The following is a 27,329-nucleotide window of genomic DNA, read 5'->3' on the forward strand; positions in this document are numbered from 1 at the left end:
GCAGTGGGTAATAACTCCTACAAGGCCTGGGCTATTTCCATTTCACCAGTGCAGAGTCGCCTTGGTAAAAGATCCCTGTTCTTTCTGGGGAAGGCTTAGGGCAAGATTCAAGGCATGTGCCACTTGAAACACTGCAAGATCCCTCCTCAAAGGGCTGGATGCCCGTCAGCTTTTACTTTGCTCTGCTTTGAACATGGAAGTTGGCCTAAGCTTTTCCCCAGACTCTAGAAACAACTTGCTTATAGGACACACTCGCTGCCTGTGCCTACCTCAGGGGTCACTTCTCCATTCCTTTGCTCCTTCTTTCCCAGACCTCTGCATGTCAGAACACCCCGGCACTCAATGTTCAAACCCTTTCTCTCTCTCCAGTCTCTCCCTCAATGATCTCAGCTGGTCCCATGGCCTCAAACGCCATGTATATGCTGGGGATTCTGAAATCTCTCCTCCTCTGATCCCTTCCAAGATCCAGACCCATGCAACCAATCCCCTGCTCCATATCCCCACTGGGACATCTGAGGAGCATCTCAAACTTGTGTGGCCAAAACTGCACGATTCATCCCATTACCTCCACCTCACATCCACCTTCTTACAAGCAAATCACACCCCCAGCCATCCAGTTGCTCTGGTTAAAAATAAATGAGGGAGAAAGTGTGTAAAAAGCTCCAATGGGGTCCAATTAAATAGAATAAACTAAAAAGCCCATTATCTCATCCTATCGAAGGCTTTCCGTGACCTGGTTCCACCTGCCTCACTAAGAGTTCTCTCTACTGATGGAACAGCTTGCACTTCCACTAGTGTATTCCCAACATGCTGCCTCCTTTAGATCTTGAATTATTTAGTTCAGGAGTCCCCAACCACTGGGCCACGGACTGGTACTGACTGGTCCATGCCTGTTAGGAATCAGGCGTCACAGCAGGAGGTGAGTGGCAGACAAGCAAGCAGAGCTTCATCTGTCTTTTCAGCCACTCCCTATTGCTCACATTACCGCCTGAGCTCCGCCTGCTGTCAGATCAGTGGTGGCATTAGATTCTCATAGGAGCGTGAACCCTATTATGAACTGCACATGCGAGGGATCTAGGTTGAGGCTCCTTATGAGAATCTAATGCCTGATGATCTGTCACTGTCTCCATCACCCCCAGATGGGACCATCTAGTTGCAGGAAAACAAGCTCAGGCTCCCACGGATTCTATGTGATGGTGAGTTGTATAATTATTTCTTTATATATTACAATGTTTAATAATAATAGAAATAAAGTACACAATCAGTGTAATGTGCTGGAATCATTCCAAAACCATCCCCCTTCCTCCCACCACCCACTTGGGGAAAAATCGTTTTTCATGAGACTGGCCCTTGGTGCCAAAAAGGCTGGGGACTGCTGATTTAGTTCATTTGGTTCTCAAGTGATATGGTTTGGATTCGTGTTCCCACCCAGATCTCCTGTTGAATTGTAATCCCTGGTATTGGAGGTGGGGCCTGATGGGAGGGGACCAGACCATGGGGGCAGCTTCTCAGGGTTTAGCACCATCCCTCAGTGCTGTTCTCCTGAGGGAGTTCTCCTGAGATCTGGTCATTTAAAAGTAAGTGGTACCCCCACTTGTTCCCCCTCCTGCTTCCATCATGACTGTAAGTCTCCTGAGGCCTCCCCAGAAACCGAGCACATGTCAGAATCACACTTCCTGTACAGCCTGTGGAACTGTGAGCCAATCACACCTCTCTGCTTTATCAATTGCCCAGTCTTGGGCATTTCTTCATAGCAATGCGAGAATGGACTAATACATCAAGTCTCACCTGCCTCACGGAGGCCTCCCTGACCAACCTCGCTAAAACAGCCCTGAACACAATCTCACAGTCCCCAGACGCAACTTACTGTCTTACCCCATTCATCATCTTCACATCCCTCATCAGAACCTGACATCATCTTATTTCGTCATTTGTTTACATGTGTATTGCTTATGCCCCCATCTCCTTGTCTGGAATATAAAGGTTCTTAAGGGCAGGGATTGAAGGGGTCTGCTCTCACTAGAATAGTCTATGACGTGAGGGATGTGACAGGCACCTGGAGAACAACTATTATTACTCAGGTTGCAAGGAGCTAGAGGTGTGCATGTTTACCAAAAATTTCAATCCGAATTGTTCCCATTTGGGGGTAAATGGCTCTGAGGCTTTTTCCCTCCCAAGCTGTTTAGAGCCCTTAAGTTCATCTTACAGCACTTAAAAATATCCTACCTAAGCAAGGCAAACACAGAGGAGACGCCAGGCAGTTTGCATTATTGGACTGTAGGTTTTTATTAAACATTTCTCATAGCTCTAAGCAAAACATTAGAATTCATCAAGCAGACTCACATCTTTTCTCTGCACAGAGAGGGCTGAAAAGGAAGAGAAAGCTCCTATACATGTCTAGATTTGGTAAAGCGAAGGATTTCAGTGAATGAGTCATTGAGGCTATACACGTTTGCAACTTGTAAGGCACTGGTGGGCAGAGAGCACAGATAAAGGACTTCTGGGGTCCCCCGCCCTGTCCAGCAACCTCCCAGCTCATGCCTTAGCTTCTACCAAGAAGGGTGAACACAGCATCCCCGCTATCTTCACTCAGACCCCAGATGACGCAGGAAACTGCACAGCTCTGCTCCCGCCGTAACTTATTAGGAGATAAATCACATTTTATCAACTTGCCATCGCGCCTCCTGTAGATTATACTTCAGAAAACCAGATCTCTATAAATTCCTTTGTACTTTGTGCACTTCAAATGCCATGATTGTGAATCACACAAACACTGCCCAATTTGTTGAAAGCATTTTTACTGGAACCGCAAAGGCCCACTATGTGGGGAGAAATTATTTTTTAATACCCATTGGGCAGGACACGCCGGTGCCCCCCAGGCCGCAGTAGCCGTTGGGGTTCTTGCTCAGGTACTGCTGGTGGTAGTCTTCCGCGTAGTAGAATGTCTGTCCTTCCCGGATGTCGGTAGTGATGGGGCCAAAGCCGTGCTCTGAAAGAACCTGTGGGGACACGGAAAGGCACCATCAGCTCCCATGCTAGAGAGACAGCCCCTGCGAGGGGTGGCACTGAGGGGCCGGGGCTGCAGGGAGCGGACGCGTGGCTCGGGATGAGAAGTGCGTCCCTTTGGGCTGGGCTCTGTGCATTCCAAGTGGAGTGATGCTGGGCAGGGACTTACCTTGCTGTGCCTCAGTTGACTGGAAACTGAAATCAGGTTTATATCAGATTTTTAAATCTGTAATTTACACTGTACCCCCACACCCCTGCTGTCCCAGGTGCAAGTTGGCCCTGGTTTGGATGCTGTGGGCCTGTTTGAAGCTTGCCCCAAAGCTCTCCCAGGGGAAACAGCAGGTAAGCATGGCTCCCTGCCTGTCCCCGAGGACAAATGGATGTCCCCAAGAGGGCTCAGCAGGGCTGCAGTGGGAGAGAATGAAACGGGTGGACAGGGTAGGGATGGAGCAGGGACGGAAGGAATGGCTGCAACTCTACCTGGCATTATCCTATCTGCCCACCAGCTCAGGAACAGGACCCCAGCTCACTCCCAGGCTAGACAGAGGGTCCCCCCACTCGCTGTGGCTCTGGGGAGCAGGACCCTGTTGGCACGTCCTGGTGAGCAGGGCATCACTTGGGGTCTGTGCTCTGAACTCCAGGCCAGGGATCCTAGGGAATCAGGGCAGGGCAGGACGTGGCCTGTGGCTCATCACTGCCCTCTGCGTCCTAGTTTACGTCCCAGTGACATCTGCTGCCAGGGATAGACACGCGTCAACACAAGCTGGGAGAGGAGAGAGGGACTATTTGGGGCAGGAGACAGACTAAGAAATAGACATTGCTCCCCGTGGATTTCAGCCTGTTTCTTTTCCCCTTTGGATTTCAGTTGTGCCCTAATTCTTTCCTGTTGCAGGCTGCTCGGAGCATGTGAGCACAGGGCCACAGAGGCTCAACCCGCTCTCACTGCCTCCATCTGGTACAGAGCTGCAAAGCAGAGCCAGGACCTGTGTTTTTACGAGGGGACCAACCACACTCTGACTGTCCGCTGGTCCATGTGAGATGAAGTCTTCAAGTCTGCCAAGCACAGTGCATCCAATATTAATATTCAGCAGGATTCACTGCTTCGGGTTTTTCTTGAGAAATGTCACTTATTTCCTGTATCTCTGTTTCACCGTCTGAGCCAGCATAAGGCCGATCCAGGATCTCGAGGCCCAGCAGGTCCAGAACGATAAGGGGCAGGGTCCCCATCGAGGCGGGTGGGTTGGACCAGCTAGCTCAGAGGCAGTCAGTTTTCTTGCAGGGGTCAGGAATGAGAATAAGGAGCCATTCTAATATAGTTTTGACAATTTTTTGTAAACTAGCAATTATTGAGGGTCTACCATATGCCACGATCTGTGCAAAGACTTCACACATGTTAATTTTAGCCTCACCACAGCCATGGGAAGGAAGTCCTATTATTATCACTCGTATTTAAAAGTGTGTGTCAGACACTGTGCCTTGGTCCCTGACATTCTCAGCTCACCCTGGTACACACAGGCGGAAAGCTCGCAGACTGCATTCCCCAGATTCTGCTGCCAGCAAGGCCCTGCTTCAGATTCCACCAATGAGAGAAACTCACACGAAATTTGGCAGGCTACGTAAAAGGAGAAGCTATTCTTTGCAGGGCGCAGCTGTGAGGATGAGCGCAGGACTCTGCAGGAAGCAGAACCGAGACTCTGCCAGCTCCTCCCGGCCCTCTCCGGAGAGTCCGTGGAATGCCATCAGCAATGACTTCTGGCAATTTCAGTAACATCTTGGTATCCTGAAATCTTGGGGTGCTTTTCCCTGACCTTCACGCTAACAGCCCTGCTAACGATTCTGTAACACCGAATTCCTTTTGTAGAACCCATCCAGCTTGATGGAATGGAAGCTTTCTGTTTCCATGACTGGGCCCCAGCTCACACTGCATTTGGCTGCAGACTGTTTTCAGCGAACAGAACCTCTCTAAGAATGAGCATGTGGGGTTGGCTAACTAACGGGTAGATTTAGAGTTTGCAATGACCTCCTTGGAAATGGAGTATGTGCCCGCGGTGGGACTTGAGCGATCGCTAGCATTTGCCTGTGAAGAAGCTGCCCACTGAAGGAAGGCTTTGGGATGCCAGGTGGCTGTGGAAATGGAATATTCTGGTGACGACAGTAAGGACGACGTCTGTGGGGGGTGCCATCTGCTCCAGGCAGCACCAGAGAGCTTGGAGACGAGAAAAAGGCGCGGTGAGGGCCTGACGTTCCTGGTCCAAGGCAAGTTCGGAGAACTGAGAGATGTAAAATAATCTCTCATCTCTCGCAGCTGTATCCAAATAGCAAATAAAAAATCGGATCCCAAGGGCTCCGGATTCACAACGCGAGCGGGATTCACAGGCTTACTCGGCCCAGTGCCCGGGTGCGCTCTTGCCCACAGGTGGGAGGGTCCTCAGAGGGCCCACCCACTCCACGGCAGACACCGCCTGCTGAGGGGGCCTCGCTCCCAGCCCTGAGCTGTGCCTGTGTACGGGAGCGGTCCGTGTTCTACAGCCACCCCTGTGCAGACCTCCCAGCCTGCCTGTCTGAGATCCACCCTCTTCCCTGTCCTCCTAGGCACAAGGAGGGCCTCCCAGGCACGGCTGCTGTCTCCAGAAGATTCTCTGAGCACATCGTGGGAGGAAGTGGGTTCATACAGGGAGGCCGGCACCACTCCCCTCCTCCTCCCCTCGCAGCCACCTACAGGCCCAGGGACCCCCTTGGGGAGCCTGGAAGGGAGGTTTGCTGGTGGGCCCCGGCAGTACCAGCCTTAGCCACAAGATGGCAGACACTTCACTAAGAAAAACCTCCAAGGCGAGCAGGAAAACCGCAGCCCATTAGGCTGCCAAGGCCTCGGCACCGTCCTACGACTGGGACCTCGTGGACGGGTCCTGTCGGGTGGCGGACAGAGGTGGCGGCCACCGGCCTGCGATGAGCCTGGTGTCAACCTGCAGGCTTCGGTTGTCTTTCCCAGCGCTCCCTCCCACGCCCCCACCGGCTGCCAAAACTGGGGGAAAGGATGAAAAAGAGACTGGGTGCGAAGGAAGGGGAAAGGGACCACGACAGGTCACATCTAGTGTCTTCCTGGTCCTCCGTCCGCTGCCTCACTTGCAAGTCACTCCCCTCGGACAACTCCTTGCATTCCGTGGGGTCTCCCTCAGCCACTGTTCTGATTCACCTCTTGGTTTCAGTGGACTTCGCAGCCGCCCTGCTCTTTCGCCCTCCCCCTGGGTGGGCCCCGCTGTGTGCGGCACAAGTGACAGCATTAAGTTGGTCACGACCTCTCCCTCCAGGGCCCTGCAGGCTTGGTGACCTTCAAAGAGTGCACTGCCCTGACTGTTCACCAGGGAGCCTGGGAGGTCTGGGCCTGCCCCAGCACCTCCCCAAACCCAGGATGGGGCCTCTCCCTGGCCCCAAGTCAGAACACCCCAGGCCCTTCTCTCCGATCTAACCCACCCCGGGCCCTTCTCCCCATCCCACTCCACGCAGGGCCCTTCTCCCTGTCAGGTTCGGCTCCGCCGCAGGCCCTTCTCCCTGATCCCACTCCACCCTGGCCCTTCTTCCTTTCCCTCTCCATCCCAGGCCCTTCTCCCCATCCCATTCCATCCCGAATCCTTCTCCCCGTCCCACTCCACCCTGGGCTTTCTACCCATTCCCGCTCCACCCCAGGCCCTTCTCCCTGATTCACCCCTCAGCATCATCTCCCTTACCATATTCTACCTTTTCAGGCTTTCCCTTCCCCTCTGGGCACTATTTTTTTTTTGGTGTTGTTGATATTTACCTATTTCCTGAATGTTCCATTCCCTTGCACATGATCTCCATGGAATGTCCTTTCCTCTTTCCCATCGCAGGAACTCCTACCCATCTCTCAGGACCCAGACCAAATGTCCCCACCTCTGTGAAACCTGCCCGATTCTTGAAGGCAGAAGCTGCTCCACATACTATGTTCTCCTGGCATCGCAATGCCCGACAGCGCTGATGACGCTGCATTACAACAACTCTTCTGTTCTCCAAGCCACTTCCATTCCCCAGGACGGTCTGTGTCTCTCCCTGATCTCCGGGCTTCGTGCACCGTATGCAATGAATGAATGAATGAATGAGAAAATGAACTATGGATTCTAGGGATCTCTCAGAGATTCTCTCAACTTCTGGATTCCACCTGGGTCCCTGTTGCTACCTCAAGCCCAAGCACCTCCTCTGGGGCCTGGGAAGGAACGGTGGGCAGGAGAAGGGGACTACGGAGCTCAGGCAGCCACTTTCCATGTCCCAGAGCCCTGGCCAGTTCCGTGGGCGGGTTCAGTCTTTAGATGGTGGCACTGTGGCGCTGTGTCCTTGCAGGGAGGAGCACAGAAGGATGCCACCCTGTCATCTACGGCTCCTGAAAAAGCCCATTTGCTCTTCTGCCGGGAGAGTGGGGTGTTGCAGGAGCACGGGGAGGTGGGGGATGAGGGCTGTCATCTCTGGGTTACAGACGGTCCCTCTGGGCCCCCTGCAAGTCCACTGGTCAACCTGGCACTGGGGCCAAGCTATGCAGGTGTCAGCGTGGGTGCACGCCAGTCTCCCGAGCCCTCTTCCTGCAGTATCGCCACACACCAGGTGTCCCAGTCAGTGACGGGACAGGGGTTCCTAGGTAGCGTGTTACTGATCATGGCTGACACACCAGTGCTTGTGGTCATCTACTTTTCCTTAACGAACTGGAGCAGATGGAAGGCCTTAGATCTTGATCTTGGTTTTACTCCCTCTCATTGGCCCTCAGGAGCAGGACGGAGAGCTGGAGAGGAGGAGGAGGGTAGGGACCCACGTAATACGCAGCCTGATAGCCTCTCCCCTCTCCCGCCATCCATAGGGAGGACCCATAAAAACGGTGGACCATTCATGACGGCAGACACAACTGTTCACATCACCTACCGAATCTTTAGGCGCCTTCCAGTAAGGAGGCTGCACCCGTGACAGTGGGGTGTCACCAGAAGGACTGTGCTGGATGGAGGGAGGCAGGGCAGTGGTGCTCTGGCCTCAAGACCCAGGCGCCCTCACAGGACGGTGCGCATCCTCCAGGCCCTATGGAGCCACTTTTGGGGATGGAGAATGAGTTCAGGTCATGACAGACTTGCCTGGTTGAAATAACTGCCTAGATTGGCTCAAAAGCCTAGAAAGAGGTGCTCTTGCTGCTCAACCCCAGCGCCTGCCTCTGCCCAGGGTAGCCCCGGCCCAACTCCCTACTCCAGCCTGTGGGGCCAGGTACCCCCAGGGTTGCACCAAGAGCCAGTCCCACATGCCCCTTCTCTCTATGTTCCACTTCAGGGGAGGAATGACCTGAGCCGAGCTCCCCCCAGTTTTTCTCTTACTGACTCCAAGTATCTTGACTTTTGCTTGTGGCTTTTTTTTTTTTTTTTTTTCTGTCTTGCTGACGTTTTGGGAGGAAGTCAGCAGGATTGCATACAGCAACACATGTGAGGCGACACCTGGCCCAGGGAATTTCCAGAAGGTCACCTAACAGAATTGGTCATTTGTGCTTTTCTCACAGACTCTTCCTCAATGGCCCCAGGATGCCTCCTGTGCCTTCCTTCTGTTGTCATTTTCTCCTTGGACTCAGCTTTCTGCCTGTGCAATGGGCCCTTACCCAGTTCACTGTGGTGGGACGAGGAACCCAGAGAGGGCACAGAAAGTGTGCCATGCTCTGTCTGGCTTTTCTGTTGTTGAGACAGGGTCTTGCTCTGTCACCCAGGCTGGAGTACACTGGCACAATCATGGTTGATGGCAGGTCCTACCTTCTGGGCTCAAGCGATCCTTCTACCTCAGCCCCTCCAGAAAAGCTGGGACTACACGTGTGTACACCACCGTGCATGGCTCATTTTAATTTTTTTTGTAGAGACAGTGTCTCACTGTATGTTGTCCAGGCTGCTCTCAAATTCCTGGCCTCAAGCGATCCTCTCATCTTGGCCTCCCAAAGTGCTGGGATTACAGGTGTGAGCCACTACACTCAGCCTGCCTGGTATGTTTTAACAACTGCAGAGTGCAGGCTCCATTTCTCAAAAATCCCCACCCAGGGGTGAAAGCTAGCCTGCCCATCCTGCCCTCCTTAAGTAGCCCCTATCCACATTGCCCCACAGAGCCCCCACTTCTACAGCTGAGCAGATCTCTGGGGCAGGAAGGCGGGTGGGCGTCCAGAAGTTGTGATGGAGCCCCCCATCCCCTTGGCCTCATCCACCTCAGCTCAGTCTCCAGCTCCAGTGACTCATAGGAACACCACAGATGCACAAGAAGCAGCCGGGTCACTCCCCACAGAAGGCCCGCCAGCCGGGCACAGCAGGTTCCATCCGTCCTTTTAGGGCGGCCGGTAAACAGCCTTTCTTCTAACAAATGTAATGAACATGTGATCACTCCGCTGACTGCAGCCTGCTAATAAGCTTATGATTAGGATCACCGAGATTCTCCAAGCGCCCGAGTGTCTCAGCCTATTGCGTGGAGGTGACACGCTCTCATACCACCCTGGGAAATGCAGGATGGCTCCTGGCAGCACAGGTGGCAGTGGGCACCAGTGGGCAAGGTTAGAAAGGCATTGAGACCCAGAGCCCAGAGTGGAGACCAAGACCCTGTGTTTGTCCAGAACCACAGTGTTTCTGAAGGGCTTCCACTCTCTATTCACATGAGCCTTCCATTGACTAAAACGTAGGGTTCTTATTCCTGTTTCTCAGCTGAGGACAGGGAAGCCCGGGGAGAGGGGAGGCATGTCCGCGGCCACCAGTCAGCAGCCGAGGCCAGCCCTGGACCCCAGCTCTTGACTCCTCCCACAGGTGGCTAGACAAGAATGCCGCCCCACCCCAGCAGCCTGATAGTTTATCAAATATCCAAAGGAGCTCTAGACATGGATCAGCCCATATGTGAGTCAGACTCTCCCTATCCAGTTCATATCCCTGGGACTCAAAATATATGATGTTTATTTCACAGGCCATCTCTTTGGTTTTTGGTGGTGGTTTTGTGGTTTTGTTTTTGGAGACGGGGTCTCACTCTGTCACCCAGGCTGGAGTGCAGTGGCGTGATCATGGCTCAGTGTAGCTTCGACCTCTCAGGCTCAGGCGATTTTTTTTTTAAGTTGTGGTAATATACACATAAAATGTACTACCTTAGCCATTTTTAAGTGTACAGTTGTGTTAAGCATATTCACATTGTTGTACAACTATCACTAGAACTTTTTCATCTTTCTGAACTGAAACTCTGCATAAAACCTCCCTGTTCCCCTACTCCCCAGCCCTGGGCAGCCCCCATTCTGCTTTCTGTCTCTCTGAATTTGACTCCTCTAGCTCCCTCATATATGTGGAATCCCACAGTATGTCTTTTTGTGACTGGCGTATTTCACTTAATGTCTTCGAGCTTCCTCCAGGAGGTGGCATGCGTCAGAATGCCCTTTCTTTTCCAAGGCTGCATACTATTCCACAATATGTACATGCCATATTTTGTTGCTTTTCATTGTTTCTTTAGCTGTCAAATAATACACATCTTGGAACATGACAAACGCACCCCACAACAGACACCTCGTTATGCTCCAGCCTGTTGTATCGGCAGCCTCCGGCGCTGACCCTGCACTCCTCTAGAGAACTGCAAAAGGAACGCGACAGCAGAAGGACTTGCCCCAAGTGTGTGGCTTGGCCATTCTTTCTCTTGCCCCACCCAGCTGATCCCAGCGGCCGTGACGCCATTATCAAGACAGAAAGCTAACAGAGAGCTTGTCCCAGGTCACCTGATGGCAAGAGAGCTAGACTTGCCTGTCTGCCCTCCACCCAAAGGGAGATATACCCTCTAAATACCAAGTGCCACCAACTTCCCAAGTAACTTCCCGATTCCAAGAGATGACAGGAGACACACTCAGAGTGCCAGGAAAGCAGCATTTGCATTTTAAGCATCCAGTTCAGTGTCAATTTTCTAATGGATGTCAGGAGGAGTTTTCAGGGCCCCTCTAATGGGGCAGAGGCGGATTGCAGGGTGCCTCCCTTTCCCTGTCTCATGTCATCAGGCGAGTCATCCTGCAGGGTGGGCCGTTATTCTACTTTACCCACTAGGAAACCCAAGGCAGTTAGGGACCTTACTCAAATTCACAGGCCTTACTTGAATTCACTTTACCCAAGGGAACCTAAAGCATTTAGGGACCTTATTCAAATTCACAGGCCTTGCTCAAATCCACAAGGGTGAGGAGTGGGTCTGGGACAAGAATCCAGGTCTGGATTCCATGCCCCCTCCCACATCCATGCTGTCCCCAGAATTTGGGGCTGTGGGGTAAGGAAGCCCCCGGGATGCTGAGTATTCTGTCCTGAGACACATGAGAGGTGCAAAGGGATGATACAAATCCACAAGGACCTTGTATAGGAATTCTACAGAGCGGGGCCAGGAGGGACTGGAGGAGGCTGGCTCTAGAGATGCTGATGCCTGTGCAACTGTGGGCACATGCGTGGGAGGGAGGGGCCTGCATGCGCACCCTGTGTTTGTGCACACGAGGATGCCGTGTGTATACATTCACCCCCTGCCTTAGGAGGACTGACCTAGGGACACCTTGTTTTTGTTTTGTTTTTGGAGACAGGGTCTCCCTCTGTCATCCAGGCTAGAGTGCAGTCGCGTGATCGTGGCTCACGGCAGCTTCGACCTCTCAGGCTCAAGTGATTCTCCTTTTTGGTGTTCTTTTTTTTTTTCGTGGTAAAATACACAACATAAAATGTACTATCTTAGCCATTTGTAAGTGTACAGCTAAGTACCTTCACATTGTTGTACAACTATCACTACTATCTCTAGAAGTCCTTAGAAGGACTTAGAAGAACTGACCTATAGACACTTTTTAGAAAAAGTATCACTAGAAAGAAACCTGAATGTGAACAGTGTCTCTTGGGGACTATGGATTCCCTTGAGACTCCAGTGAACGCTTTGGACGCTCTACCCAAATAAACTAACAATCAAATATTTGCTTACAATTTCAAAGGATTCTATGGCCCTCTGGAGTCCATCCAACCATGATTAGATCCTGTGGACTGAGCCGCCAACCCAAAGTCACCACTGCAAATGCCCATCCCCCAGCAGTTGCCGTGCACAGGGCTCCGGAAATGGGCAGGCAGATCCACTCAGCGGTGCATATTTCCAAGACAGATGACCCTCATTTCCATCACAGTTTGAAGGCCCTTGTGGCAAGGAGGAATGCCTGTGCTTGCTAAAGGGAAAGTCACAGGAAAGAAAGACGGTACCTGCAGTTCATACCTCATCCGACTGCAAGCCTCATTATGTCTGATCCAAGCAATCAACATCCCCTACACCCACCAAAGGAATTTAGCTTTAAGTGTTAGGTTTTCATGTAATTATTTGTAAAATGCATATGTGTATTTCATTTTGTAATCACTTTTTAAAGTATTGTGGTGGTATGAAATTAGTTTCCTACAACAGAAATCTAATTTATGACTCTGAGTCCATCGGAGATTAGGGTCGGACTTCTAAGAGGTCAACCTGAAGCTGCTGTCTGGGAGCCAGCAGAGCTGCTTTAGGGGAAAACCCGCAGGCAGGACGCAGGCATGTGGATTCTTCACTCACTCCGCCCTCTAGTGGCAGCAGGACGCCTGTACCAGGCACTTCACTGGGTTCCTACCCTCACCTTCTGCACCGAGACCACTTCAATTCCTTCTACATCCACTCCATGAAATTCCATGCTATGCTTCTGTCCTGCGTGTGCACACGTGCATGTACACACACACACACACACACACACCCATGCCGGTTTAATAAGCCCAGATAATGCCCCAGTCAGCTATTTTAGTCCATAGGGAGCATAGGTTGACCAGACAGCTGTCAATCAAAACTTCTGGAAAAAAATGTGAAATGACTGGCATGGCTTTTAAATAAAACCACTAATAAGAAAACATCATCTATTCTGAGCTGGGCAGAGGCTCCTGCATCTCTGGCTCAGTGGTGCAGAGCAGAAGCACCCCCACTCCCTGCGGTTCAGCCACAAGGAAGGGGGACAGCTGACTGGGCACTGACTGGCTGGGCTCACTAAGCCTGTGGGGAGTGTGCGTGTGTGTGTGTCTTCTGAGAAGGGGATGAGTGCTTCTCTTCAACACCAAAAAGGACCCCAGAGCAACAGGAGCTCCAGGCTCTGAGACAATGGAATTGTCCCCGTGAGTCATCAATCACTGCTGGCACACGCAAGAACAAACCCAGGCCACCACAGTGTGACAATGACAAGGAGCACATTCAAAGGGGCTGAAGCCTTTACTGAAGCCCCATCAGAGCTCACTGACCCTCCCAGCTTTGTGAACTCATTGGGAGGGAAAGGAGAGAAAGAGGTGACACAATTAGATCTAACTTGGTCCATTAAGAGACCTGCTTATGCAAATGCACGGCCTCTAGCTGGACCGATGGGGCTTCTTAACACAGCTGCGGTGCTCCTGTGCTCCCTCCTTTCCCATACTCTGCAGGTTTGTCACACAGCTAATGGCTTTCATTATCTATTCCTCTGTGTCCTCTGCACCCTCGAGGTAAATCAGTGTCTTCAGATTGCCAAGGATATTTCTCTTGTTTTGCAATGTAGAACGACAGAGCTACAAGCTGAGCTGTGTCTCTGCAGACGAGGCGGAGGATGGAGAAGGAGAGGAAGGAATGTTTGTTTCAGCTTGTTGGCTCCACAGCTCTGCCCTTGCTCCTCAGACAGCCTGCAGTTTGCAAGAAATGCACAGTCTGGGCCCTTCCCCAGACCTACTGAATCCCATGTGAGGTCAGAGTGTAAGCAGCTCTGCTCTTGCAGGCAAGTGTGGCCAACTGCACGAGTGCCCTCCAACTCCCTCACCCTCCTTTTGGAGTCAGGTCGCCCATGGGACTTGCTTTGGCCAGTGAGCTGCGAGTGAAAGTCACATAGGTGGTCTCCAGGCAGAAGCTATAAAGCACTAGCAGAAGCGTCCCTACTTGTCCCTTTTGCCACAGTGACCAGCCATGTTCCAGCCAGTGATGGTTCCATCACCCTGGGCCCTCACATAAGGACATGGACAAACCCAGTGCTGGGAGCAGCACTGCCCGACGGAACCTTTTATTTCAAGCATTGGTTTTCCCGGCCCTTCCCAGGCATGGGGTGTGATACCGCAGGGCTGGGAAGTCAGCACCGTTTGGCAGAAGCGAGCAGATTTCTCTGTGAACAAGTTTTTAAACTCTCCAACTTCACTTCATGAATGAATCTCGACAATTGTTATCGTGCACTGGCTGTGTGTCAAGGACCAGGCTAGCTACGAGGAACACAGGGATGAACAGGACAAGCCCTGCCCTTGATGGGCTCTCAGAAGAGTGTACAGGCAATTACCACAACGTGTCTGCAGTGCCCAGCGTGAGCAGGTGCCGTGCCAGGTGCTAGGGAAGCAGGCTCAGGCAGGAGAAGTTTCCTCACGCCTACAGCCACACCCCAGGGAGTGATGAGGACTGCTGCGCCCCCTGGAGGGTCAGAATTCCCTTGGAGGAGAGAGGACGCACAGGATAGTGAAAATCCACCACAGGAGGCAGAGGGGATGTGCGGAAATGGAGGTGCAAACAGTGCTTTGAGGGCATGGAGGAAGGAAAAGTTAATCCTGCTGGGAAAATGCAGGAGGAGGTAGGCACTGAACTGGGAATCTGACAGCGGGCAGGAGTGGGGTGTGAAGGGCCTGCTACAAGCAGAGGAAACTCCGTGACCAAATGCATGGAGGTCGGGGGTGGGTAATGAGGTGTATGTGAGCGTGCTGACAGGTCCAGAGGAGAGTGCAGGGAGAGCAAGCCAGGTGAAATCAAGGATAAACTGGAAAGGTGGGCTAGGCCAGGGCGAGGGGGACCCAGCAGATGGGACCCTGGGGCTCAACCACAGGAAAAGATGGAAGCAGAGGTGGATGGAGAGGCTGCTGGAGGCACCAAGCTATGGCCTATTTCTGCATATTCGTCTCTGGAGACCCAGCTGCACACCCTCTGATCTTCCACGGCCTGCAATCACAGTGGTACAAGGGGCCACTTCAGGAGACTGAAGGAACCACCTGAACCCAGGCAAAGACAGCAGGTGCCTCTGAGGCTCACCTGCTTGCATGCAGTGAGGTCTGTAAGGCTGACAGAGCTCAAGCGGGGACCCAGAGGAAGTGGGCGGCCATCATTTGTTTTCCCGTTACTTCCCTGTCATCCTTCACCTCCCCACACCTCACAAATTCCAAACATAATTTCCCAGATGCAAGGGGAATGGGTCCTTTCTTCTCTACTGCATGTCTTGAATGGTGGGGACACACCAGGCTGGGCAGGGTTGGTTACAGCCCTGGCCTGAAAAGCAGCAGGGCTAAGCTGCACCCTCCTGGGGCCAGAGCATGAAACTCAGGGTCCTGTAGTTGAAATGTGCCACCACCCATTTGCTCTGGCTCAGACAGTGCACCCTCCACCTGCAGGATGGTTTCCATCCATCACGCATTCAAGGACTGCTGGTTCCTCTTGATTTGGGCTTTCCTTTGAGGTCTGCTGGTTTTGAAAAATAAGTCAAATGACTTTTCCTCTATGAGTTTTCTTTTCGTAGCTTTCAGTTTCAGGAGACATGGATCTTCTCTCTCTCTCTCTGTCCCTGTCTTTGTATAGATCTCTGAGGGGTTATAATCTGCTTTTTCATATCTGCAATCAATTAACTACAACTTCTGTTTTTGTTATATGCTTAGCATTTAGTATACAAAGAAAACCACTTTTCATTTTTCAGGGAAAGCCAAGGACAGCAGGTTTCACCTTGGGGATGAAATGCAGATTTTGTTAAAAGGAAAGAGCCTTCATTCCAAAAGGTTGAATAGAAAAGAACTTCAAGCATCGCACCAGATGCTTAAGTTTAGAGCACTGAATTCAGTGTGTAATGGGACTCCTCTGAATACCATCGTTTCTCATTCACAGAAGAATCACAGCAATTCAGAGCCGCTGGAAAGAATGGTCTCACTGCAGAATTGTTGACGGAGTGGCCAAGTGTCTTGGCTGCAGGGGCTGGGGCTTTCTCAGGATGCAGAACTTTCAGTGCTAACACTAGGAAAGTCGTGGCAAACTGAGACGGTCATTACACCGACTGCAGAATGGTTGGAGGCATTTGTGTCTGTTACATAAGAAGCATTGGGAAGTTTGTTTCACTCATCTGGGCCTCAGTTTCTTCCGCTGTAAAATGAGAAAGTTAAGTCAGCAGGATGCCTCCTGTTCAGTTACACATCTCTCTTGGGGCTGTCTTCCAGAGCCCTTTCTAAACTGTGTTCTTCCCCCTGTCCCCACCCCTTAGATAATCATTTTATATTGAGAGGTAGTTCACATAAGATTCATTTTTTTTTTTCAGAGACAGGGTCTCGTTCTGCCACCTAGGCTGGAGTGCGGTGGCACGATCACGGCTCACTGCAGCCTCAAACTCCTAGGCTCAAGCGATTCTCTCGTCTCAACCTCGCAAGTAGCTGGGACTACAGGAGCACACCACCACACCTGGCTAGTTTTTTTGTTTTATTTTTTGTAGAGATGGGGTCTCGCTATGTTGCCTGGATTTGTCTCAAACTCCTGGGCTCAAACAATCCTCCTGCCTCAGCCTCCCAAAACACTATGATCACAGGTGTAAGTCACTGTGCCTGGTCTATCCTTTCAAACCTTACAATTCAGTGGTTTTTAAAATATGTTCAAAGTTATGCAACCATCACCATTTTTTCCCCATTTTAAATTCTGTTCCTCAGACTGGATAATATCAATTGACTTATCTTCCACTTTCATTCTGTCTTCTGCCAACTCAGCGCTTCTGGTGATTTTTTAAAAGTTATTGTATCTTTGAATTTCTACTTAGTTCTTTTTTTTTTTTTTTAAATATCGATCTTCTTACTGATATTCTTTATTTGTTGAGGCATTACTCTAACATTTTCCTTTAATTGTTTCAGTTTCCTTTAGTTCCTGGTGCACATTTATAACAGCGGATTTAAAGTCTAGTAACGGATATCGTCATGTTTGTTTGTTGCATACTTCTTTCTTGAAAACCGGACATTTTAAATAATGTGGCAACTCTGGAAATCAGATGTCCCTGCCCTACAATGTGGTGGTGGTGCTGCTGCTGTTCCATTGTTCAGTGACTTTCTTGGACTAACTCTGTAAAGTCTGTAAAGTCTGTTCTCCTTCAGGTGTGGCCACTGAGGTTGTGGCTTGGTTAGCAAATTATCACCCAAGGATTAGGCACCGAGTTCCTTACAGGCCTGGAAGCACCAGACTCCTACCTTTGCTGAGGGCTGTGTGTGCTGGAGTACAGGAACCTTCAAGGCCCCCACAGTTCTCCACTCGGCCTCCTCTTCGTCTCTTTGTCAGGCCTCTGAGCCCAAGCTAAGCCATCATATCCCCGGTGACCTGGACGGACACATCCAGATGGCCTGAAGCCACTGAAGATCCACAGAAGTGAAAATAGCCTTAACTGATGCCATTCCACCATGGTGATTTGTTTCTGCCCCACCCTGACTCATCGATGTACTTTGTCATCTCCCCCTCCCTTAAGAAAGTTCTTTATAATTCTCCCCACCCTTGAGAATGTACTTTGTGAGATCCACCCCCTGCCCCCAAAACATTGCTCTTAACTCCACCGCCTATCCCAAAACCTATCAGAACTAATGATAATCCACCACCCTCTGCTGACTCCTTTTTCAGATTCAACCCACCTGCACCCAGGTGAAATAAACAGCCACGTTGCTCACACAAAGCCTGTTCGGTGATCTCTTCACACGGACACGTGAAACACCTGCACGGGGCCTCATGGCAGCCACAGGTGAGATCACAGCCTTCCGGGGCATATGCATTTCTCAACGTGCTTTCCATTGCGCAACTGAAGGCCACTTGGGTTGTTTCCAGTTTCCGGCTATTATGAACAAAGCTGCTGCAAACGTTTGGGACTGGGTTTTCATGTGGTCTAATTGCTCTTAGGTAAAAATCTAGGAGCGGGATTGCTGGGTCACAGTAGGTAAAAGTATACTAAACTTGACGGGGAATTTCCAGTGGTTTTCCAAACGGATCACACCACTTTGCGCTCTCCACCTCAGTCCCCTACAATGTGTGAGAGTTCCTGTTGCTCTGTGTCATCCCCAGCACTTGGTATTGTCATGATTTTTTGATGTGGTCATTCTAACTGGTGTGGGGAAGCATCTCAATGTGGCTTTCATCTGCATTTCTCTCATGACTAATGATGCTGGGCACCTTTTAATGTTCCTATTTGCCTTCTGTATACAAAGGCATCCTGTAGGTGAAGGGACTTCTTTGGTAAGTGTCTGTTCTAATCTCGTGTCCATTTTTTAATCAGTTGATTTGCTTGTATTGTTGAATTTTGAGGGTTCTCTAAATATTCCAAAGTTATGCTTTGACTTCAAATGCATAACCCCTCTTGCAAGATTCTGGGATGCTCCCCTTGAGCATCTTCGTTCTATATCTGGAACATCATGTTCGAGAATTTATATTACATATAATATCTCTGTAGATTCACATTCATATCCATGTAGCTCTGAAAGCAACTTTTTCAGTTTGGTTCGGGACACATTTACTGTGTCCCTATTTGGGTATTACACAAAGTACCAGGGAACCAGAATTGACTAGCCTGTGGCCCTTGTAATTGAGGAACTTTTAATTTAAAGAAATGTGGTTTAAATTTGGATTAAATTAAGAAATACATAAGAATGACTAGCTGCAATATATCAGATTTTTCATATAAAATCTATTTGTTCAGATGAACAATGGAAACATTTTCATTATGACTATAAAGTCCATTCACTATCATTCACGAATCCCTTCTTTATGAATAGTGAAAAAAATGTTCCTTAATACAACCCTTGCCTAAAGTATCATATATTCTGAAAGAATGCAGTTTGCATTAGAAGATTTCTGCTGTAATTTTAAATGAGTACTCCTGTATTCTGAGTTTATGAAATGTGATGAAAATCAAGTTCAAGGACAAAGTAAGACCACTCTGTGGACGACACACACCCTTTCCCTTCCCAGGGGTGGCGTCCCCAGAACAGGGCTGTTCACCACTCCTGGGGATGTTTTGCTTAACTGCAACATGACTACCTAGTTAGGAGTTGCTGGCGGAATCTGCCTGAACACAGAGAAAATTAACTTTCAATAGCAACTTAAAAAGCAATTGCAATTTCTTAAAATCCTCTTATGCCACGTTTAAAAAATGAGAGTAACTTTATTTTTTTTAATTCACTGATTAAGACAATACAAGTTGTGCTCATTTCAATATTAAGAAATGAAAAGCTCCCTTGAGACTTTCTCTTGCCCTAGGGCAGGTTACATCTGTCAACTGCAAAGAGGCTGACCAGCTTGCAAGCAGAAATTCTCCCTTGGGCTGCAATATGTCTAACCTCACACTATATTGGCTGAGGCTAAGAATTCATGATTGGGTTTTTTATTATTATTATATTCAAAGGAAACTAAAAATAAGACTAAAAAATAAAATAGGGGCTATATGAGCAGATGCACTGCAGATACAGTTGGCTGTGATGCGTCAGCTCCCTGCTCCACATGGTTAAGAATATGCGGTGAAGCTCAAGACAGAGAGAAAAGAAGCTTTTGTCAGTTTCCTCTAAAGCTTAAAAACGACATGGTGTGAACACATAGAGGACGGCCCACAAAAGGCTGTTTTCCTGTGATACTGTCAGCGTGACGTCTCAAAGCTGCAGGTGATAGCATGCCTGGCATTCTAGCAGTTTCAGCAACAGCATCTCAACTTCCAAGCAGGCATCATCGGAGGACTCTGGCCTCTTTGGTTCTTCTAATTGCCAAGAGAACAACAAAGAGGAAAAGTAAAACCTGCGTGGAGGTCAGCTGGAGGGTCTCATTCGGGCTGTTTAAGCTGCTTAGCAATGAAGTACAGTCAGGATTTTTTTGAAAGGAGGAAGGAAGGACGAGAAGGAGGGAGGGAGAAAGGAAAAATGGGTGTGGGGGAGGAGAATCCAAAATAGGCCATAGGTGTTCTTTGCCAAAGCATAATTTTCCTTTTCGTCAGGCTCAGAACCAGTGGAAGAACTGGAACTCCCTCAAGAACATAAGCTAATTATACAATTCAAATTTGCATATAATTGGCATGCTTTCCAGTTAAGACAATAAAAATCCATGTTAACTGGAGTTACAAAAATGGCACTCTACACTGAAAGCAGCACTGTGCATCTCTAAGTATGAAACACTCCTTAGAATATCTCCAGGAGTTCTCCAGGAGATCATGTTTGCATAGAGGTTAGGGACAAGAGGGGCCTGGGCTCTTCTCCTGGCTCTGCCAAACAGCATGACCTTGAGGAGCTGACCTTGAGGCTTGGCCTTCCCTTCTGTAAAAGGGGGATAGGGGATAAGATATCTACCTCTCAGTGCTGTTTTGAGGAACAGATGAAATCATATATTTAAAATAATACATCACATGGATTCTATTTCAGGAGCACTGCTCAAAACTGTGTTGGTTATTTTTGCGACATGACGAAATGTCACATTGTGGGAATTATGAGGTGGCGGGGGTTATGCCCAGAGAAGTGGGAGCGTCAGGGGCCTGGCCACCTGCATCCTGTTCCACCCTTTCCTGTCCTCCACTAGCACCCCCAAACAAGTGACTTGGGTTTTTCATAGGCCACCCAGATATTTGGTCCTTTGAAGACCTAGCCTGTGGCCAGACTTTCCATACGTGAGTATTGGTGGCTCCTGGTCAAGTGTCCCTGCCACACATGCATACTCCATGTCACAATGTCACAAACCCACAGCAATGGATGGAACCATGGGAAGACCACTATGGGAAGACCCTGGACACAGGCCTCGGAGGATCATCTTTTTCCTTTGACTTATTCTATGAAGAAATATCTTTTTTAAAAAAATAGAAAGAGAAGGTCTTGCTCTATATCTGTAACCCAGGGTGGAGTGCAGTGACACCGTGATACCTCACTGCTGCCTTAAACTCTTGGGCTCCAGCGATCCTCCTGCCTCAGCCTCCCAAGTAGCTGGGACTAGAGGCATGTGCCACCCATGCCAGGCTAATTCTTTTTATTTTCTGTAGAGACAGAGTCTCACTATATTGCCCAGGCTGGTCTCGAACTCCTAGCCTTAAGTGATCTTTCCACCTCACCTTCCAAAGCACTGACATTACAGGCATGGGCTGCTATGCCCAGCTTCTACGAAGAAATATCTTGATTGAGTCTATTAAATTGACCCAAGTGAAAGTCCTGTGTTTCTGGGAGACAAGGACAAGCATGTGCATGTTGAGGCGGGCGGGGAGGGCCTAGGAGCTGACGCCACTTATGCATTCACTCTGTGCCACGCTGCCCTGCGTGCTCTACACATGCTGTCTGACGTTATCCTCATCACGTCCCCTCTAAGAACACAGTATTATCCGCCGCATTTGGTAAGAGTGCTTAGCAAAGGAGAGGAGAGGCAGTATTTCAACCCAGGCAGCCTGACCCTGGAGCTATGGTTCTCAACCACTCACCAAAGCTGCCATCTTAACTAAAAAGAATTCCATGTCCCCATGTGACAAGAGACCTTACATGATCTCCTTTCTCATGAAGGGAGAGATGAACTTCATTTAAAAACAAACGGCCCACAAGCATATGAAAAAGTGCTCATCGTCACTAGTCATCAGAGAAATGCAAATCAAAGGCACAATGAGATATCATCTTACACTAGTCAGAATGGCTATTATTAAAAAGTCAAAAAAAAAAAAAAAAAAAAAACAGATGCTGGCAAGGGTGCAGAAAAAAGGGAACGCTTACACACTGCCGGTGGGAATGTAAATGAGCATGACCTCTACGGAAAACAGTACGGAGATTTCTCAAAGAACTAAAAATAGAACTGCCATTCAATCCAGCAATCCCACTGCTGGGCATCTGCCCAAAGGAAATCATTACATGAAAAAGACACCTGCACTCAGATGAGTATTACAGCACTATTCACTGCAGCAAAGCTATGGAATCAACCTAAGTGTCCATCAACAGAAGACTGGAAAAAGAAAATGTGGTGTATACGTACCATGGAATACTACTCAGCCACAAAAAAGAAGAACAATGTCTTTTGCAGCAATGTGGAGAGAACTGGAGGCCATTATCCTAAGTTAAATAACTCAGACACAGAAGGTCAAATACTGCATGTTCTCATTTACAGATGGGAGCTAAATATGCAAGAATATAACAGTTACTGGAGACTCGGAAGGGTGGGAGAGTGGGAGGGTGGGGGAGTGAGGGACGAGAAATTACTTGATGGGTACAATGTACATTATTTGGGTATGGTAACACTATAAAAAGCTCAGACTTCACCACTCCACAATGTATGCATGCAACAAAACTGCACTTGTGCCCCTCACATTTAAACAAATTTTAAAAATTAAAACCTGGATTTTTTAATGACCTATTCCTCTATTACTTATTTATTTAGAAATAGGGTGTTGCTCCGTCACCCAGGCTGGATTGTAATGACATGCTCGCGGCTCACTGCAGCCTTGATTCTGGGTTCAAGCGATCCCTCTGCCGCAGCCTCTTGGGTAGCTGGGGCTACAGGTATGTGCCACCAGGCCTGGCTAATTTCTTTTTTTTAATTTTTGGTAGAGACAGGGTTTCACCACATTGCCCAGGCTGGTCTTAAACTCCTGGGTTGAAGTGACCTGCCCGTCTCAGCCTCCCAAAGTGCTGGGATCACAAGCATGAGCCACCGTGCCCGGCCCATGTTCCTCTTTAAATGTCACCATGCAGCTGTAAAGTCAGAGTGATGCTAACAAATGAAGCTGAGAAGCTTGATTTTGCACATCGCGTCCCAGGGATGCGACCCTTTCTCCTGGCCTGTGTTTCCGGCCAGTGAGCCTGTTCTGTCTGTGGTGACACAGTTGTCCTGCGAGTGCTCCTGCTCTCGTGATTGCCCTTGAAACAAAATTAGAACTTGATGTTGAAGCTTGTCAATTTTTTAATCGAAAGTCTAAGAAGTTTATACCTATTGGTTCTTCCCTGCAATCCTATTAACCCACTCGAAGATTCTGTGTATCACAAGCATAGCTAAGATTGATGTGATCCCTAATGAAATTCTCAGAATTGATACTTTATCAGGTTTCAGAATGTGATTACCAGATAGAACAGGCATCACAATAAAAATGTAAAGAACATGCAAGAATTTTGATTAAAATGTAAGCTATCCTACCATACTCCAGGTGCTGGGGTGTTTAGACCAACGACAACTCCTGCTCTGTGCCCCACCATTTCCTGGGATCCAGAATCTTCTCTTCTCTTGCCTGTGGAATGCTGCTACTCACCACCCCACCCCAGAAATTCAAACACAGCCCGTGCAAACCCGGAGTCGTTATCCTTCCTTTCCCAAAGCAGTTGGTCTTCGCCATTCCCTCTCATGGCACACAGTATCATTTGCTACCTGTCCTCCAGGCTACACATTTCATTGCCATCATCAGCTTTCCCCATCCAATGTCCATAGTAAGTCCTAACTGTAAAGCAAAGCTTGACAGTTCATCCAGAATGGTTCATGAATCCACCTCCACCCTCATCGCCACCTCCAAGGCTCAGCCATCACCCACCTTTGCCTGGACTGCTGCCACAACCCTCCACCTGCCCTTGCTGACTCACGTCATGACCCTAAAATCTACCTCACCCTGCCCAGGACCCAGGGGAGGTGATGAAAGTCTGATGGTGAGAACGTGGGCGTTTCACATCCACCTCTGGTTGTGAGATGCCAGTTCTTGTTCATCACATTTGCAAGAACACAAAGAAAATGTCACAGAGTCTAGGCCAGGCATGGTGGCTTGTGGCTATACTCCCAGCACTTCAGAAGGCCGAGGTGGGAAGATCACTTGAGTCCAAGATCAGCCTGGGTAACACAGTGAACCTCATCTCTACAAAAAAAAAAAAAAAAAAAAAAAAAAAAAAAATTAGCCAAGTGTGGTGACACACACCTGTGGCCTCAGCTATTTGGGAGACTGAGATGGGAAGATTACATGAGCCAGAAGGTTGAGGTCACAGGGAGCTGAGATCATGCCACTGCACTCTAGCCTGGCTGACAGAGTGAGGCCGGCTTCGAAAAAGAAAAGATCACGTCTGACAAGGCAAGACTCAGGGCCATCCTAGCATGGGCCTCATCTTGGTGCCTGGGGCCTGGAAAGTGGCCCAAACAACATGATTTTTCAGAGATAAGGAAAACTGTACTCTTCAGAGAAATCAAAGGAACAAGCACAGAGCAGGGGAGATGTGGCCTATCTGTGAAAACCCACCTTTTTGTGTTTGAGAGCAGGTTGTCCATTTAACTTATGCCAGGAGGGAAAAGAGAGCAACAGACTGGCCAGCACCAAGGAGATGCCTCCACCTCCAATACACCCAGGACTCTGTGGCCCCCATTCCTGTCTGCACCAGCACACCACAGATGTAACTCCCAGCTCGCCTATTCGTGAACATCCCCCACACCCGTCTCCCCTTCTTTGCTTTCACTACCGGCAAGGACACCCCACTTTCCTGCATGGCCTTGCTCAAGTCACTTAGCCGTTCCGTACTTGAATTTGCTTATCTCTAAAATGAAAGTGACACTATCACCGTGTAGAAGTGTTAGCTGAAAGGTCACATTCTTCAAGAAGCTAATGGTCTCATTTTCCAGATGAAGAACACAGGTTCAGAGAAGTTAAGGAACTCGCCCAAGGTCACACAGCCCACAAGATGCCGTGACTGCAGGAGACCTCCCTCAGCCCACCACACTAGACTTTCTGCGAGACCACTGCTGTGAACACACACTCTCTCCTGCCACTGCCCAACACAAGTGTGTCAGCCTGGGAGCTGGATACAGGGAGAGTCACTCACGCTTCTCCCCGTACTGGGAAAGAAAGAGCAGGAAAGAAGCTCTTTAGTTCCCACTCACGGGTTCTGACCCCACTAGCTCACGGAAAGCACACTCCCTGCAGTCAGCCCTACCCTGGAGGACACATGGTGAACAGCCAATCTCAGTCCCCTCTGCCCCTCGTGATCCATCACATGTGTGTGTGCGAGCACATGTGAGCCTGTGTGTGCGCACTGTGAGTACGGCATGTATGTGAACATGTGTGAAAACTATGTATGTGAGTATATGTGTGAGTACATGGCTGTGTGTGAGCACGTGTCTGTTATGTGTGAGCATGTGTGATTACATGTGTGAGCACATGGGTGTGAGCACGTGTCTGTGATTATATGTGTGAGCACATGGGTGTGTGAGCATGTGTGTGATTATGTGAGTACCTGGGTGTGAGCATGTGTGAGCATGTGTGTGTGCACTGAGTACGGTGTGTATGTGAACAAGTGTGAATACTGTGTGAGTATATGTGTGAGGACACTGATGTGTGTGATTACATGTGAGCACATGGGTGTGTGAACATGTGTGATTGTGTGTGAGCACGTGGGAGTGCGTGAGCATGTGTGTATATTATGTGTGTGTGAGCACGTGGGGGGGTGTGAACACGCGTGTGTGTGATTGTGTGTGTGAGCACATGCGTGTGTATGTATTCTCCCTCCAAGGTCATCTCCAAGCCTCACCCCTCTGCTGCCACTCCCATCACACACTCTGGCGCTTTCATCAGCATCCAGTGGTAAAGGTCTGCACTAAAGAGTTACGAATATGGGGTCCTTAGTAGTCCAAGTTCCAGAGGAAGGAAAATGACAGCTGAGGTGTCAGGGTAAAAGGAAGAAAAAAAATTGCCGGGCATGGAACTCACATTTTATTCTCTCTCTCTCTTTAAGAATCTGGCAGAGAGCTCATCTTCCTTCTGCCATGATGGAACAGCAATGACTTGGCGACCATCTCGCGCCAGATGTCCCCTCATCTGGCTGCCTTGGCTGGGTGGTTGTTTGGAATGAGCTGCCCAAACACGGAGGGAGGGGCGGGTGCTCCGGCAGGGCGCTGGGTGGCAGAGCTGGGTGGCCTGGCAATGCCCTGATCCTGCAGCTGCAGCTTTCCACTTCGGCACAGGATTGACAGAGGGGAGAGGCACTCTCTCCCGGAGGGAGGCTGAGCTCTGTGACCTGGCACATGGTCATTGTGGCGTGGACATGTCTTGCTATTTTGTGAAGAGAACAGGCTTCCAGTGCACTTGGGCTCCCACGGACAGTGGAGCAGTGCCCACGAGTCTCTCCTGTCTGATATCCACAAGACCACACTCCGGGAAACAGATGGGAGGGAACACAGGGTGGCCCAGCCCCTGCATCTGGAGCCTGTGACTGTGGCCTAAGGCAGCTCGGCCTTCGTGGGCTCTGTCCGGGCCAAGCCCAAAGCCATCATGGGGAGTGGTGGGTGCACAGCTGTGCCGCTTACCACACGCTCCAGCAAGGAGACTGGGGAGGATGCCGTGCTTGGGAAGCGGGACACGCCAGATCCACAGTCTGGAGGCCAAAAATGGAAGGGTCTCAGCAAGGTGGGTGGCCTGAGGGAAGTGGGCCTGCCACTCTGGAATAAGCCCTCTGGCTGCCCCTGAAACCCCAGGCAGGTGCCACGAGAAGGCACGGAGGGCCGGGCTGTGTTTGTGTACACATCAGTGTGTGCGAGGGAGGGCGGCGCGGCGGCACAGCCTGCCAGCAAGCCCATTTTGGTCACCATCTGCCATGGAGAGCCCGCGCACCTGTCAGAAGCAGCTGCTGACGGCAGATCGTAGGTGAGGGAGGGAGCGGCCGCCCGGGATGGCCTATTGCAGGAGCGAGGGCCGCCCCGCAGGAATGCCAACTGTTCACTTTGAAGCCATCCACGTAGGCGGGCGTGATGGATCCCACACCCGCCTGCCCCTCCTCACGGGGGGTGGGGGGAAGAGGTGACAGGATCGTCACTTCCCTGCCTCCCTGGCAGCAAGCTTGACTGCCGTTTGTCACGGGGCTGGGGAGAAAGGCATCTAGTATTGTCAGGAAAAGAAAGATTCCAGGGGGGCCCTTCCCTGGAGGTGGGAGCCCAGACGCCCCTGGGGAAGGTGTCTGCCTTGCTGTTGGTGGAGGAAGAGCAGCACCACCTCACTTTCCCAGCACTGTGGGGGAACGAGGTGTCCTCTCCATGTGGACCAGGGGCCGAGGTGATGCAATGGGACGTGTGGAGGGCACCACCTGGATCCTTTGAAGCACTTTCTGAAGTTTACTTCATCAACACAAAATAAAAGCCTTTTATGTCGATATATAATGACATGTAATGAGAAATCTTTCCTAGAGTGAGCGACAGTCCCCCGCCTACCACGTTTTAATGACGTCGTTGCCATCTCTTAAATGCTCATGGGCCGTGGCTATTTTATTACGGTATTTTCTTTAATCCTCAAACAATCCTCTGTGAGCGGTGCAGTCTCATCCCTGTGCACC

The 27,329-nt window shown here is 49.9% G+C and overlaps 1 protein-coding gene across 5 annotated transcripts in view; it reads right to left on the reverse strand.

Annotated features, from left to right (window-relative positions):
* Positions 1 to 2,261: 2,261 nt before the first annotated feature.
* The window catches only part of MSRA (methionine sulfoxide reductase A), a 362,667-nt gene continuing 337,599 nt past the window's right edge, over positions 2,262 to 27,329 (reverse strand). For all 5 annotated transcript variants that reach the window (XM_007961667.3, XM_037983796.2, XM_007961666.3 and 2 more), the window contains one exon: positions 2,262 to 2,999. In XM_007961667.3, coding sequence (XP_007959858.1) covers positions 2,835 to 2,999 — 165 coding nt within the window. In that variant the 3' untranslated portion in view covers positions 2,262 to 2,834. The remainder of the gene's footprint in view (positions 3,000 to 27,329) is intronic.

Source organism: Chlorocebus sabaeus, chromosome 8, assembly GCF_047675955.1.
Source record: "Chlorocebus sabaeus isolate Y175 chromosome 8, mChlSab1.0.hap1, whole genome shotgun sequence".
NCBI lineage: Eukaryota > Metazoa > Chordata > Mammalia > Primates > Cercopithecidae > Chlorocebus > Chlorocebus sabaeus.